Source organism: Calidris pugnax, unplaced genomic scaffold, assembly GCF_001431845.1.
Source record: "Calidris pugnax isolate Ruff unplaced genomic scaffold, ASM143184v1 scaffold27, whole genome shotgun sequence".
NCBI lineage: Eukaryota > Metazoa > Chordata > Aves > Charadriiformes > Scolopacidae > Calidris > Calidris pugnax.
Window position 1 is genome coordinate 16,562,628 of NW_015090893.1, and position 14,305 is coordinate 16,576,932.

Below are 14,305 nucleotides of genomic sequence, written 5' to 3' on the forward strand. Positions count from 1 at the left end.
TCCCGGTGAGGCCTGCGAGCTCGGGGGAGGCCGCCTGGTGACGGCGGGGCCGGGGATAGGTGCTTGAGGGCGGCGGCGGGGCCGGGCTGGACGGTAGGGCCGGGCCGGGCTGGGCCCGCTCGGCTCGGTGGGCCCCGCGGCCCAGCCCGGCCCCGCCTGGCGAGGGGGGTCGGGGCTCCCCGGTGGTGGTGGTCGCTGAGGGGGCAGACCGAGGTTTGAGCCCCGTGTAACGCGGTGCTGAACGCCCGGGGGAGGTGAGGGGGCGGGGGGTGGGTGTTTGTGTGAGGAGGCGGCGTTTGTGGGCTCTGGTAAATAAATCAGCCTTTAAAATAAATAAAGCTAAAGCAAATGTGTCTTCTCCCACTGCTCCAAGGCACCCTGAGAGTCTCCTCGTAGCGAAGGGGGGGCTCTGGAGTAAGCAAGGCGGCTCAGGTGTGAGTCTTATTAAATAAATGCGGCGTTGTAGGGGGTGACGGGGAGGAGGAAGGAGCGGGCATCCATCCGGAATAGCTCGGGGAGGGCACGGAGTTGCCTGGGAGCGCTGGGGGAGATGGCTGGGCTCTGCCTTTCAGGCTTCTACATGCAAATTGCCGTTGTAATTCAGGTTTGCCTTTTGAGCAGCTTCCAACCTGTTCTGCTGTCGTCGAATAGAGCTTTCAAGACTGGTCTGCTTAGTCACCCGGTTGTGTTGCTATTCGAGGCCTGTCTATTTCCAGAGCTGTATTGCAGTTTGCTAAAAACGACTTTTTTTTGTTTTTTTTTTCCTTCCAGGAGGCTGAGCTCTGTGGTCTAAAAATAGCAAAATTTAGATGAAATCCTGATCTTTTTATCAGGGATAAAGCAGCAGGTTAACTTCATTCTGTTTGATTCAGGCTCTTCACCTGACCTAAGGTGAAGATACAAGGTCTTGATACAAGTGGGTTTGGGTGATAGAAGGGTCTCAGTGGAAGTGTTCTGGCAGCAGCATCCCTGTCGCCGTGGCTGTGTTGTGCAGCATTATGTAATGGGAAGCACAAGCACAGGAAGGCTGGCATCTGAAGCAGGGTTTGTTCTTGACTGTTCTCAGGCAATCACTGCAAGAACAGATGCATTTAATCAGAAATGTATGCCTAGATAATGTTTTTTTTTTTTTCCAAAGCATCATTCGAACTACCGACTTGGAACTGTATTTTTAATCTGAACTTTATTCTTGTGTGTGTGTATATATATCTGTTTGTATCTTTGGAGCGATCATGACTGTGTCCCTCCAGAACACCCATCTTAATTAGAAGTAGTGCTGTCATATAGGGTTACATTACTGTGTAAACATTAACTAGCTACTCGCTCTGCCAAATGGAAATTAAAGCAATGAGGACTTCAAGCTGGTGTGAGCAGCTTAACGTGCTTTGGCTGGTCTCCCTTGGACTGGGTTTGTTGTAGCACTGTCAGGCTCGGCCGTGCTGATGAGCCACAGGAGGTGTTCAGAAAAGCATAATGTAAGTTTTGCTGAAAGCCATCCAGCTGATTCAGTTTTGGTAGTTGAAGTACTACTGTAAGGAACTAGCACATGTAGTCTTAGGTTTTTAGAGCTTCTCTTCACCTTGCAGGCTGTACTTATAAATACATGATTTAGAGATCTTTAAGCAGGTAACTTGAGGAAAAACTGTTGCAATGGTCTGCTGCTAACAAAAATATTTTGAGTGTTAAAGGAACTTGTTATAACAAATCCTGCTAGTTTGTTGATAGCTGACTTATAAAACTTGTGTCCAGGCAGTTATGTTCATCATGTCCTTCAAGGCAGTTGGTTCAAGTGCAGTGATACCCAAACAGATTTCATGTGTATTTGCAGGTGGAAGTTGTGACCCAGTAGTTACTGTAGCAAGTGCTTTACTTCTGGGTTTGAGTTGTTAAATATCTGGAAAGATGCATTCTTGTAAAGTTTGGTTGGTTTTCTGCTAGTGACGTCTTTGAAGGCTGCTGCTTTTATTGTAGGTCTTATCACAGTTTGTTTGAAAAACTTTGTTAAAATGCACAGTCATCTTAGTCTTTCCTAATGCGAGCAAAGTGCTGATCTAACTTCCTACTGTGTAAGAGTAGTATTGAGTGATGAAAGTCTTCCTCATGGTAGTGTATTGGTTTTTTTTAATCTCTTCAGAAAACCAAAAGCTTTTCTGGAGGAGAGCCTTTGATCCTGAGTAACCTGGTCTGTTTGATTGTCTGGAGGGAGGAAGGCTGGACTCTGCCTAGAGGGGTTCCTCCAGCCTCAGTGTTGTGGTTCTCTCCCAGAGGCTGTCATTTGAAAGCTGCTTTAGAGATCTGACTTCATTTGAGTAGTCAAAGTGAGTAGGAATTGTTTGGATTTGAAGACAAGCAGTGTTTTGGAAGTGTTCCTGAAAGATAGCTCTGGTGTTGCACTGTGGAAAAAAAAACAAGTGTAAGCATGTTTATTGATCAAGAAGTACTGTGTAATCTGTGCTTTCAGATTAAAGAAAAAAGTTATCTTCCCTTAATTTGGTGTTAGGCTTCTATCAATCTTCCATCAGTCCTTGTTTCCTAAGCATGAGGATTAATGAATTTAGGTTTGATTCGAGCAGTGAATAATCTGAGCATGCTTTGAGTGGCTTTGGGTTACCTGCTCTTGGTAAGAAGCAGTATAAATAGTAAAGCAATAACAAAAACAGCGTACATCTGAGTCGCTAAACTTGTAACATTTACTGAATATTGTGTGGAAATAACTGTTCTTCTCTTGTAGATGCCTTCAATTAAACTGCAGAGTTCGGATGGAGAAATCTTTGAAGTTGATGTTGAAATTGCAAAACAGTCTGTAACTATAAAGACTATGCTGGAAGGTAAGAGCGAGAAGCCTCGTGGGTGACTGGATTGTGTGGTCGAGGAAGCCTCTTGAACAGGAATTGTGAGCGCAGGAGCCAAACTGGTGCTGGGCTGAAACAGGTTTTCCCCTGGCCTGTGAAGCAGCTTGCTGTCATGTGTCAGAACAGCTGGAACAATTGCTGGTGTAGCTGAAACTGTTTTGGGGTGGATGTGTTCTTGCAAAAAGCTTAAAGTTCAGTCCTCATGTTACCAGCGCTTCCAGGGAGGCTAGTAAAATATCAGCGCCCCACTGCCTTGCCTGCAGCCCACTTCAGTTTTGTGAAAGTTAAGCAAACAAAACATCTAATAATATTGAAACCTTAAGTTTGTTTAATTATACAAACCAGTCTTACAATGTAAACATCTTTTAAACGGGCTGGGAGATCATAAACTGATGCAATGAGGAAAGAGCTGAAGTGAAACCTATATTATGAGCTTATGGACGCAGTTAAATTATTTGGGATAAATACTTGGTTCTGATCTCCTGCTGACATAAATTTGAAACAAAAGAACTCATGGCGGGGGAGGGGAAATGTGCCAGATGGCTGGGATACAGAGTGAACTGTGTCTAATCCCTCCAGTGCAAATCCTCATTGTTTACTGCTGTGTTTTTTCCAGTTCTTGGGTGTATTCATGAATTAACTTGGAGGAAAAAAAAGTCTTTCTGTAGATGTAGTGAAAATACTGTTCTTGTGTATAAATTTCTGTCTGGTTGTGACACCTTATACTTAAGAACAACAAAAATAAGGTTGAAATAATCTAAGCATTGAATGCTTTCATTCTGTTAATAAGATGCTGTTGAACATGACCAGTAACATGAGCAGGAAACAGCACTCAGTGGGAATACATTAGGGAGCTCGATTCTTCTCAGTTTTCTCTCACAGAAGCTGTGTCACTGCTGGTGTTTAGTGACACTCAGGTGTTGGTGAAAGGGAAGTTACACGTGCTGAGTGTTGTAAGATAAGCACCATAAACCAGTCTCTCCCTAATCTGGGTGAGAACCAGTCTCTTGGGACAGATGAAACGCGTTTGCAGCCCAGCTCGTTAAGCATCAGTTAATAAACTATGTTTTGGGTGCTGGAGCTGAATGTTGGGGTTGTGTGTCAAGCATTGTTGGACCACCAATAAAGTATCAATGTTCTGATGACAGGTGAAACTGCTGTTTTGGAGGTGGTCGGCACAAATTGAACAGAGTTGACTAAGTTTGGGATACTGCTTGAATTATTTCCCCATACCAACAGTTTTGGGGTGCTCACTTCTTACACTAGTATCTGCCACCATGTTCAAAGTGCACATTTGAAGTGTCCAGGACCCTTTAATGTCAGTATTTTAGTTCCTGGATCTATGAAGTCAGTTCTTCTAAACAAGTCGTACTAATTCACATCCCCCAAATAATAACAGTAATTGACTTGCTGAAACACAGAAGTACATGCTGTTTAATTTTGCACATATTTCATCAGTGATGATGGTGTGACAGTCATCTGTTCTTAGATACGAAGCTTCTTGGTGGTGTAGAATTGGCTCATCTGTGCGTATAATGAGTGAAGGGCTGTGTAGTTACTCAATTGCATAACTAATTACAAGATGTTAATATTTGATAGCTGGGGTGTCATCCAACTTAGCATTTGTGTACTAAAAAACTTGCATATTATCTAATCAAAGATGGACAAAGTGGTATTTGTTCTGTGTATCAAGTCCAAATTTTAATTACACTCTCACTTTTTTTAATTCCTTAATCATATCAAGGGGACAAAGTGACAAACTTTGTACAGACCTGTTTTGAGCATGCTGACAAGCTTTTAAAACAAGGAGTCTCAGAAAGTGTGCTTTATAAATGCCTTTGTTTGACTGAGGGGCTTGTGCTTAGTGTGCAAACTTCTTCAGCTGGTAAGAATTGGCACCAGTGTTTCAGAGGCCAGATAACTGGCAGCTCTGGCTACAGTATTTACTGCTCAGGGAGGGGAAAACATGTTGTCTCTACTTAGCACAGATCTGAATTCTTATTAAATAATAAAATGAATGGGAGATCTCAGTTGGAACACTTTGGTTTAACTTGTGGATTGAACTGTTGAGAAGGGTAAAATTATATTAGTATTTGTCTTATTCTTCAACATACTTCCTTCTCAGAACACTGAACTAGCAAGTCCTGCTCCAATGAGTGGCTGATTAACTGATGGTTTGTGGATGCTGTCATTTGATGAGGCAGCCTCATTAGCTACTTAGCCCAAACTTGACATAACCTATGATGAATAATGCAGCCGTGGCTCTACAAAGCCTTATTGAAACATTCTAAAAGCTTCTGACTCTACCAGTTAGAAATCCTTTGCTATCAGTCCATCCAGCAGTTGTTAAGACAGTTGAGAACTGGTGAAGCAGCCCAGTTCAGAGAAGAGTAAATGGTTTTTGCCTGCCAATTGCTGAGTCATCTTTCCCTTTTTAGATTTGGGAATGGATGATGAAGGTGACGATGACCCAGTCCCTCTTCCAAATGTTAATGCAGCCATCTTAAAAAAGGTAAGATTCCGAAGGTGGTAGTGTTGTGTGGCAATAATGAAATAGGAAATTGGATGTTATAAACTGTTGTATTCAAGATATTTTTCATGTGCAGTTTGGGGTGTAGGCATCTGGGGTATCTGAGAACTGGGGTAGGGCAGAAGACCTACAGGGCTGACCTTCTGGAACAGCAGCTGGAGGCCAGATGGGCTTCCTAAGGTATTGAAGGAGCGCTGGACATCTGTGCACACTGGTATTTCATGGTATTAAAGCACTGATTTTAATTGGATTCTGTGGACTGAGGTGGCAGTTCGTGAGATTCAAGTGAGGGACAGGCAGTAGCTGTGCCTTCATGGCAGCTACAGCACTGAAGAGACACTCTGCACACTCAGAGTTATTAAATTCAGTAATAAACCATGATTATTGTTGGGTCAAGGGAGAAAAGCCCAGGGGAAAAAAAAAAGGTATGTTGCTGTCTTCTAAGATGCTTTTTGCTCTGAAGTAGAAAGTGTTGTGCCAAAATAAGCACTGGACTGTTTTGGGGTAAATACAGGGTTAGGACTTATTTCCTAGTGAATAATACACATAAATAGCTTCAAACTTGTGAACTCTCTCAGGCTGGCAAAACAGAACAGGATTTTACTTGCAGTAGGTCCCTGCTCCTCTAATTGTCTGCATGACGAGATGGTGGTATTTTAAAATAAATAAATGCAAACTTAGGAGCATGCAAACTTTTGTCAGATGAAGTTTGTCCTGTGGTGGATGTGTCCTACTGGTAGCTGTTACCACTCTATGCCCTTCCCTCATGTAGCATTCTGCTTAATAAGAATTATATTTCTGCAAGCAGATTAAATGGCACAAAATGAGGTTTAGACTTCCTTTTGCATGGTCTTGGGTGTGTTAGCACAGGGTTGAGTAACTTTGTAACACCAGCAGCTGGCTTTTAAGATTGTAAGTAATTAACTAGCTCCTCTCTCAGATGAGATTCTTGAAGACTGTTGTACTTCAGGATTGAGGATCAATTATTCGAAGATGAAAATATTGGTTAGTGGAGCATGATTGTACAGGGTTCTAATATTAATCTAGTTGGGGCCTAATGGGAGAGTCATTTGGATAAAACTTCACTATCACCTCCCTAATTAGGTGATTCAGTGGTGCACCCATCACAAGGATGATCCACCTCCTCCTGAGGATGATGAGAACAAAGAAAAAAGAACAGATGACATCCCTGTGTGGGATCAGGAGTTTCTGAAAGTAGACCAAGGAACGCTTTTTGAACTCATCCTGGTAAGTTCAAGTGGAGTAAAGGTGATGTCTGAAGTGCCCTCTGTTAGTGCACTTCATAAATAAAACCTTTATGCTTCTTGAAAAATGTCTTCATGGTGGAAGATGTGGGAGGAGGGCAAGTAGTTCTGGCAGCTACTGGCTTCTAGCTAGAAGCTTCTCAAAACAGATGATTTGTTTGCCGTTATAATATTCTATAATTTCAGTGTAAGCACAACTTTGGTAGTACATCTGCAGGATATCGATATGGAGGCTTTACATTTGGAAACTCTTCTACAGGCTGCAAATTACTTGGACATCAAAGGTTTGCTTGATGTCACGTGCAAGACAGTTGCAAACATGATCAAGGGGAAAACTCCAGAAGAAATTCGCAAGACGTTCAATATTAAGAATGACTTCACTGAGGAGGAAGAAGCACAGGTACTTGACACGGGTTTAATTTTCATTTAGTTGGCTTGTTGTGCTGAATTAGTGTGTGGCACTTTGGGTTTAAATTTCATTCAGCTTGTTGTGCTGAATTAGTGTGTGGCACTTCATAATTTAATGTGGGGTACAACAGATTTGTTAAGGATAAATGTGAATGAATGCATCAGCTCCTCATAATGGGGTTGCAATTGGTGGAAGACCTTTCAGTACCCACAGTGCTTGCAGCTCATTGCCCAAAAAGGTCAAAACAAAGCATATTTCTTAGCTAGATGTGTGTCTGGTGAAAAAAACATGTAGGATTGTTTGTGGCAGTCTTGTGGCATTTCTGCATATGGCTAGAAAGGTGAGATGCTTGGATTCTGAAATGTGTGTCTGGTGAAAAAACATGTAGGATTGTTTGTGGCAGCCTTAGTTGGCTGTTTTGGAGCTGTAGTAAAAGTGCTGAAGATGCATTTCTGCATGTGGCTAGAAAGGTGAGATGCTTGGATTCTGATCATTAAGTAATGAGCTCTTCGATCTTAGAACTTGAAAACAGCAAACCAACTACAAAATGGGAGAGTAGGGAAGGATCAGAACAAGATGCCTTGTTTAAACACAAAGGGACTGAATTGTTCACTCAGGTTTGTCTTCATTGCTACATCAGGAACCAAGCAATTTACAGAGTCACAGAATGATACGGGGTTGGAAGGGACCACTGGAGATCATCCAGTCCAACCTCCTGCCAAAGCTGGTCCACCCAGAGCAGGTTGTACAGGAACATGTCCAGGAGGGTTTGAATGTCTCCAGAGAAGGAGACTCTACCACCTCCCTGGGCAGCCTCTGCCAGGGCTCTGCCACCCTCAAAGTGAAGAAGTTCCTCCTCATGTTTAGATGGAATGTCTTATGTTCAAATTTGTGCCCATTTCCTCTTGTCCTGTCACTGGGCACCACTGAAAAAAGACTGGCCTCATCCTTATGACACCCTTTAAGTATTTATAGGCATTGATCGGATCCTTCCCTCAGTCTTCTCTTCTCCAGACTAAAAAGACCCTAGGTCCTAAGCTAGCCCAATTTAGATCAAATCTAGGCATGAGAAATGCATTTCCTGGTTTATATTGATGCAGAGTTCAGTTTGGAAGATGACTTTCGAATTGCAAACCCTGCATGAAAAATTAAAGCTGCTTCCAAATTTATACCTTCCTGCAATAAGCAATCCTGAGTGCTTATGGGAATTCATAGCTGGCTTTTGGAAGTTCACTGCGCTGTATTAATGGCTAAAATGTTCTTTTTAGGTACGTAAAGAGAACCAGTGGTGTGAAGAGAAGTGAAGTTTTGTGCCTGACACTCGAACACTGTAAGGATTGTTCCAAATACTAGTTGCACTGCTCTGTTCATAATTGTTAATATTAGACAAATGCAGCAGCAAATGAAGTTGTGTTAGCAGGATATTGTTCCCTTTGCATGTGTAGTGGGGTTTTTTTTTGAGTACAAATTTAAATCTTCTGAGTTTTTACTAGTGTAATTGGATGTCTTTTTACTTTACTCTGCAATGAATAAAACTGAACTAAGTGTGGATTCTGTATGGAAAGTAACACTTAAGGTTATCATTTTCATTACACTTTTAAACCATTTGAGTCCAGTTACAATGCTAAGGATTGACTCCATTGTAAATAAAACCACCTGTGACTTCTTCCTCAGGAAGAACAAGACACTTTGAGTTTACAGGGTATTGGTAGCTTCAGAAAGACAGACAAACTAGAACATGTCTTGGGGATCTAGGTAAAGTGTGAAAAAAAAAAAGTTACTGGATTTCTTCCAAATACAGTGGGGAAAATTTAGTGTTACTTAAAGCTATATAACTTTCAAGGTGGCTTTTGTCCTGCATTTTAAAAAGAAAAAAAAAAAGGAAAAAATATTTGACCACTTTCTTGACTTGTTAGTCTTGCTTTCTAGACTAGTGGAAGATGTGATCTAGAACTAAGCAAGCTCCTGGCAGTTAAATTTGAATAGTTCAACCATGTCTTGAAGACCTGCCTCTAGTTGGTAGCAAAAGTGTGTTGCTTTATGCACAGGATGGGTGTGTTTTTATATGTTACTTTTAAAAGTGGAATCCAGGTTTGACCAAAAAAATGACTGACATTACCAAAGTTAATATTACTGACCTGTGCATGCCATTAGTGGCTTGTTTTTAGGCAATTCTAAACAACCCTTGTGCTGTAGCTCTTTAAAACATGGTTTTGTGTGTCCACAGGAGATCTTACGCCTCTGTATGTGATACTTCAGCTTGTAGAGACTTAATTATTGCATACAAAGCTAATGCAATATCAAGCTTAACTTCTTTGGACAAAGCCACTTGCAACTAGTTGAACAGTAACTGGTTTTCTGATTTTTATTTTTTTTTTTTTACAGTTCCCTTATAGGGAGTAGGGGGTGGTTGTGTGGTAGATCTTTGAGGTGTGCTCTTAGCTTGTATTGCATTCCATTCTCTGTATAAACCTTAGAGTAGAACGAACCTTAATAAACATACTTATCTCACTTTAAAATATCAGTGTTTCACTTCTGAATTAATAAAGGGCTTTTAAACTTTGGTTTGCAACTGGTTCTAGTTATTTCAGACTAGACAGTCTCACTGTCACTTACCACTGAGTGTACAAATAATAGTTAATTGAAAGCAAACAGATGTAAAGATTTTGTGAAATGACCGATGCAAGCCAGTAGTTGGATACAGTGGGCAAGGTCAGAAATTAAGCAGCAAGCCATCCAGATGGATGTATTTTTTTGATGGCTTACTAGCTTTTAGGTGATCTTTGATTTAACCATTAATGAAAGGGTTCCCAGCTTGCTCTGAGGCACCCTTCAAACCCATGCTTGTGTCTGCTTATCTGTGAGGTTGCTGGGCCTGTCTTTGTGCTGGTGTGTATATTATATGGGCATAATATAGATACTATATTGTCAGTGGGTATAAAATAGTGCTAGACTGGGACATGTGGAAGCCTTTCCAGCATCCTGTATTGCAAACAACACACCTCAGTTTAAAAGTGCTATTAGGGAAAAATCTAGTGATGCCAATTCTTCCTGTGGCTATAATTGTAGTTTCATACTCAGTTTATCCTGGATTCTTCCAAGAAATAAATCCATCTGTGTGTGAAGTTGGTGTTCCAGGATACACTAGTTTCATCCTTGGAGTGCTGTGCTGCTCATGGAGAAGCCTGTGCTGTAATTTAATACATTCCTTGGAGTGCTGTGCATGGAGAAGCCTGTGCTGTAATTTAATACAAAATAAATACATAAATTCCTTCAGGTGCTTGTCATGGGACTGGGACCTGTGTTTTAGAGCTGCTGCCTCGGGGGCTGCAGGATGAGGAGGAGACAAAGCCATGGAGCTTGTCTTCCTCACCACCTTGTTTCTGCTTTGTCACAGCTGCCTAAAACACACCTGTGACCCTGTGGTGAGACTTGCTAATTATCAGAAATCATTAGAGCAGCTTGCCTAAAACATAACCCTGGGTGGTCAGATGCTCTAATGGTGGAGCTGCTGCTGAAACTCTGGGGTGGTACCAGTTGGCTGGTGATACTGGTGTGGGTGTGGAGGTCTAGACTGTAGTATGTGGAAGAAAGAGCTAGTCTGGGTGCTTTTTATAGTTTATATATGTAATTTTATATATATTTAAAAGCTATTGGTATAGCTTTTTATATTTTAATATATTTTTAATACTCTAAGTCTTGCTAGTCAGAAAATTCTTGAAAGGGAGAGAGACTGTCCAATTCCCCACTGTTAAACTCTGTTGCTGTTTGACTTGTATGATGTTGCCTTAACCTATTTTTTTTTATTATTATTATTTAAAAAAGGTCACAGGATGCTCAGGGATGGTTCTTCTTGGCTAAAATGATGACATGTGGGGCAGGGAGAGGGAAGGCAAGGGGTCAGTGGTGGTGGCAGAAAGTGTTTTTTCTTAGTCTTGGTTTGCTATTTTAGTCTTACCCACTGAAAACTATTAGAAATTATTGTAAAAACTATTTATACATACGAATGGCTCAGGGGAAAAAAGGCAGGAACCTCTTGAATTCTAAGAAAGTTATTTGACAGTGTGATAGGATTATAACTTCCAGTGGCCTATTTTGAATAGCCAGTCTGGCAATTTCTTTATTTATAAAGCTATAAACATATTTTGAACATAAAAGCCAAAAAAAAAAAATACAAACTCAGTGAAGTAAAAAAATTACAACAAATGATGGATAGTCATTGGACAAATGAAAGTACAGCTGCGAAACATTTATCCCTGCTACATACATACAGTGGTTTTAATTGCTTTAACGAAGTGGTACTTCCATGACTTCTACATTCAAACTGATTTCAGGAATTCAAAGACTTATTTCAAGAAGAGTTGAAATTGCTGTGAAAACTTTAAGGAAAAAAAAAATTATAATCTTGTGGTGATAAAAGCTTAAGGGCGAAGTTTTCCTTCTATTAAAAAAACAAAACCAACCCAGAGTATTAATGTAAAATGGTAACACTTCATATAGCATTTCTAAAGACACTTTTTTTTTGGTATTCATAAAAATAGCTTTGTTTTGGCATTTAGTTATCGGGCACGTAAGGAGAGTTGGTTGTTGCTCAGTGTTTTGTCTTGGAAAGGGGCAGCTTAAAGGTCTCTTATCTCATGTTTTGGGGGAGAGGGGAAAAAAAAAAAGAAGAAAAATGAAATTTTTTCAGTCCCACCAGTATAAACTGAAGGTGTTGTGGTTTTACTGGGCGGCTATTCTGAGTTTATACTGCAGAAGCTGGAAGCACGGGGGGCTGGGGAGGGGGGGAAGGTCTGGCTCTAAACTGGTGGGTTTATGGAGATGCTGCTGTGCCCTGAGTGCACCAGGAAAGGCTCTGGAGAGGGGGGGAGATTTTGCAGGAATCTGCTGGAATAACTGGGATAGGGATGGGCCTTCTGCTGGTCGGTGTGACCTGGACCAAGGCTGGATCCCTGGTGCTGCGGGGGGACCAGGGGAGCCCTGAGATGAGGGGGTGCAAGTCCTGGTGAGTCCTGACATGGGTTTGGGCTGCTCTGCTGGGGACACCCCCTTTGACGCTGCCTAGGGCCTTCCCCTGAACTTCCTCTGCTCTTAATTAGACAAATCTATGTTTTCTGTTCTACCTGCATTTGCTTTGCTGCAAAGTTACACGTTTTATCCAACCATGAGATATGGATTGGATATTAAGTGATGCCAGCGTTGAGTGACACAAGGCCACCAGGACCCCTTTGTCACGTGTGGTTCCTGGGGTCACTGCCACCTCTCATCAGGGGGTCTCAGAGGGACAAATGCTGGGCTGAGACACAGCTATTTTTAAATTTTTTTTAAGCAATTTTTTTTTTCGTTTTATTTTTCTAAATCAAGGATAAAAAGAGACTATGTCAGAGCTGGGAAGAGGCTACTGAGTTCCTCTGTGCAGCACCAGAACATGCTGTTGGTTTTAAGTTTGCTAAAATAATTAAAACCCGAGCCTATTAACCTAGTGCTAGATAATTAACCCTCTGAGTGCAGTAAGTACATGACCAAGTGTCCTCTTGGCAGTCGGTCCCAGTAATGCTCCTTCTCCAAAGGGTTAAAATGACTCTGTCACACTTGAAAAATGACCTATTTTTTTCAAACTTTGAGGTGTGTGCACGTAGTTTTCATTCAGTGCTTCTGGAGAGGAATAAAGCAATAGGTTGTTACTCTTGAAAATGACCTATTTTTTTCAAACTTTGAGGTGTGTGCACGTAGTTTTCATTCAGTGCTTCTGGAGAGGAATAAAGCAATAGGTTTAGACCTAAAATAAAACTGCAATTAAAAAAGCTACGCTACTATAAGCAAAAGTACCTAAATAAAGAGAAGTAAACCCAAAGCTGCTCTATAGACTAATCAGGTTTGGTTTTTTGTTTCTGGTTTTTTTTATTATTATTTTTTTAGATTTTCAATCTTTGAGGCATAAACTCGTTTAAAAAGTTCTGTTTCACCCAATGTAAAAAAATTAGGGTTTGTGTTTTTTGCGTTAAGACAAAAAATATATAAAAATATTTTGTACATTATAAAGGTCATCTTAAATTTCTTGCAGTTCTACAATAATGTTACTACAGAATTTGCATTCGATACTCTAAAACCTATCTGTAAAGTAGAAAAAAATATAGATTCCCCCCATCTCCCTCTGCGTGGTGGTATTTTTTTCTCTTCAGCGGTACAGGATACATTTCTGTCAAGCAGGAAAAAAATCCACCCTGGATTAAATTGTGCTCTCTGAGGAGTCTGTAAACCTGAAGTAAATCAAGAATTTGGGATTAATTTGGGATTTACATCAGTTCAGGGAGATCAGAATCTGCCCACAGTGGTTTGTTTTTTTGTGTTTATCAAGCTGAAAATATAAATAAAATACCAGGTAAATGTTTTCAAGCTGGAGAGAAGAGGTTGAGGTTTGGCATCACCTTGGGAGTGGAGGGATCTTTTAGAAAAAGCCAGAATAAGGGGGTTTTAAAGGTTCTACACCAAATTATGGATTAAAAAACCAAAAAGGGTTGTGATGTTGGTGAGGGGGGGTACAGAGGGAGCCAAGGGTAGTGTGAGTTCTGCCGCTGGGCCAGGCTCCTCCGTGGGGGCCGTTAGTGGTCCCTTCTCCTCTGCCCCCCTGCCTGGGATGGGATGGGACAGGAGGTGTCCCCTCCGAGACCGGTGCCTGTAAACAATTCCCTTCCTGTTCTCAAACAACAAGTTGGGAAAAAAAATAATAAAATTCACCTCGTTGGTTTAAATACTCCATTTCTCTGTCGTTGGCTCAGATGAGAGACCATCGCCACATTGAGTTGTGTTTTTTTTTAAAAAAAATAAATGCTCTTATTCCAGCTTTTCCAGCTCTGTGGTCTAACGGCTCTGGGAGATGTGTGAGTGCAGCTGAGGGGGGGGTTAAGGGGGGGACAGGGGACAGTGGGGTGGGGGTGACAGCACCTACACCTACTGCAGCAAAGCTGGGGAGCTGGGCTCTGCTCTGCCAAGGTCACGCGGTTAAAAAAACCAAAAAACAACCTGAAAAACCCCAAACAAACAAACAAAAAAGCAAAAAATAAATGCAGAAAACAACCAGAGAGAAGATATGAGATGGTAATGTTACTCCTCATTCACTTCCCTATGCAAGATATTTTTTATGATGTAATATCAGAGCAAAAAACCCAGATGAGTTTTCCAGCATCCTTAAAGTCATCCTTGTTGCCTAAATTTGCACCGTTCTACAGCGAGGGGGGGGGGGGGAAAT

General features: G+C 41.4%; 1 protein-coding gene and 1 long non-coding RNA gene across 2 annotated transcripts in view; one reads left to right on the plus strand and one right to left on the minus strand.

Annotated features, from left to right (window-relative positions):
• SKP1 (S-phase kinase-associated protein 1) overlaps positions 1–9,628 on the plus strand; it is a 19,123-nt gene extending 9,495 nt beyond the window's left edge. Inside the window, exons 2-6 of the mRNA XM_014948006.1 lie at positions 2,732–2,828; positions 5,291–5,364; positions 6,487–6,630; positions 6,907–7,047; positions 8,325–9,628. Coding sequence (XP_014803492.1) covers positions 2,732–2,828; positions 5,291–5,364; positions 6,487–6,630; positions 6,907–7,047; positions 8,325–8,360 — 492 coding nt within the window. The 3' untranslated portion in view covers positions 8,361–9,628. The remainder of the gene's footprint in view (positions 1–2,731; positions 2,829–5,290; positions 5,365–6,486; positions 6,631–6,906; positions 7,048–8,324) is intronic.
• Positions 9,629–11,124: 1,496 nt separating this feature from the next.
• LOC106891460 lies at positions 11,125–12,872 on the minus strand. Its single transcript, XR_001412694.1, has 2 exons — positions 12,755–12,872; positions 11,125–12,660 (listed from the first exon to the last, which is right to left on the minus strand). It is a non-coding gene; the product is annotated as an uncharacterized LOC106891460 (long non-coding RNA).
• Between the last annotated feature and the right edge of the window lie 1,433 nt (positions 12,873–14,305).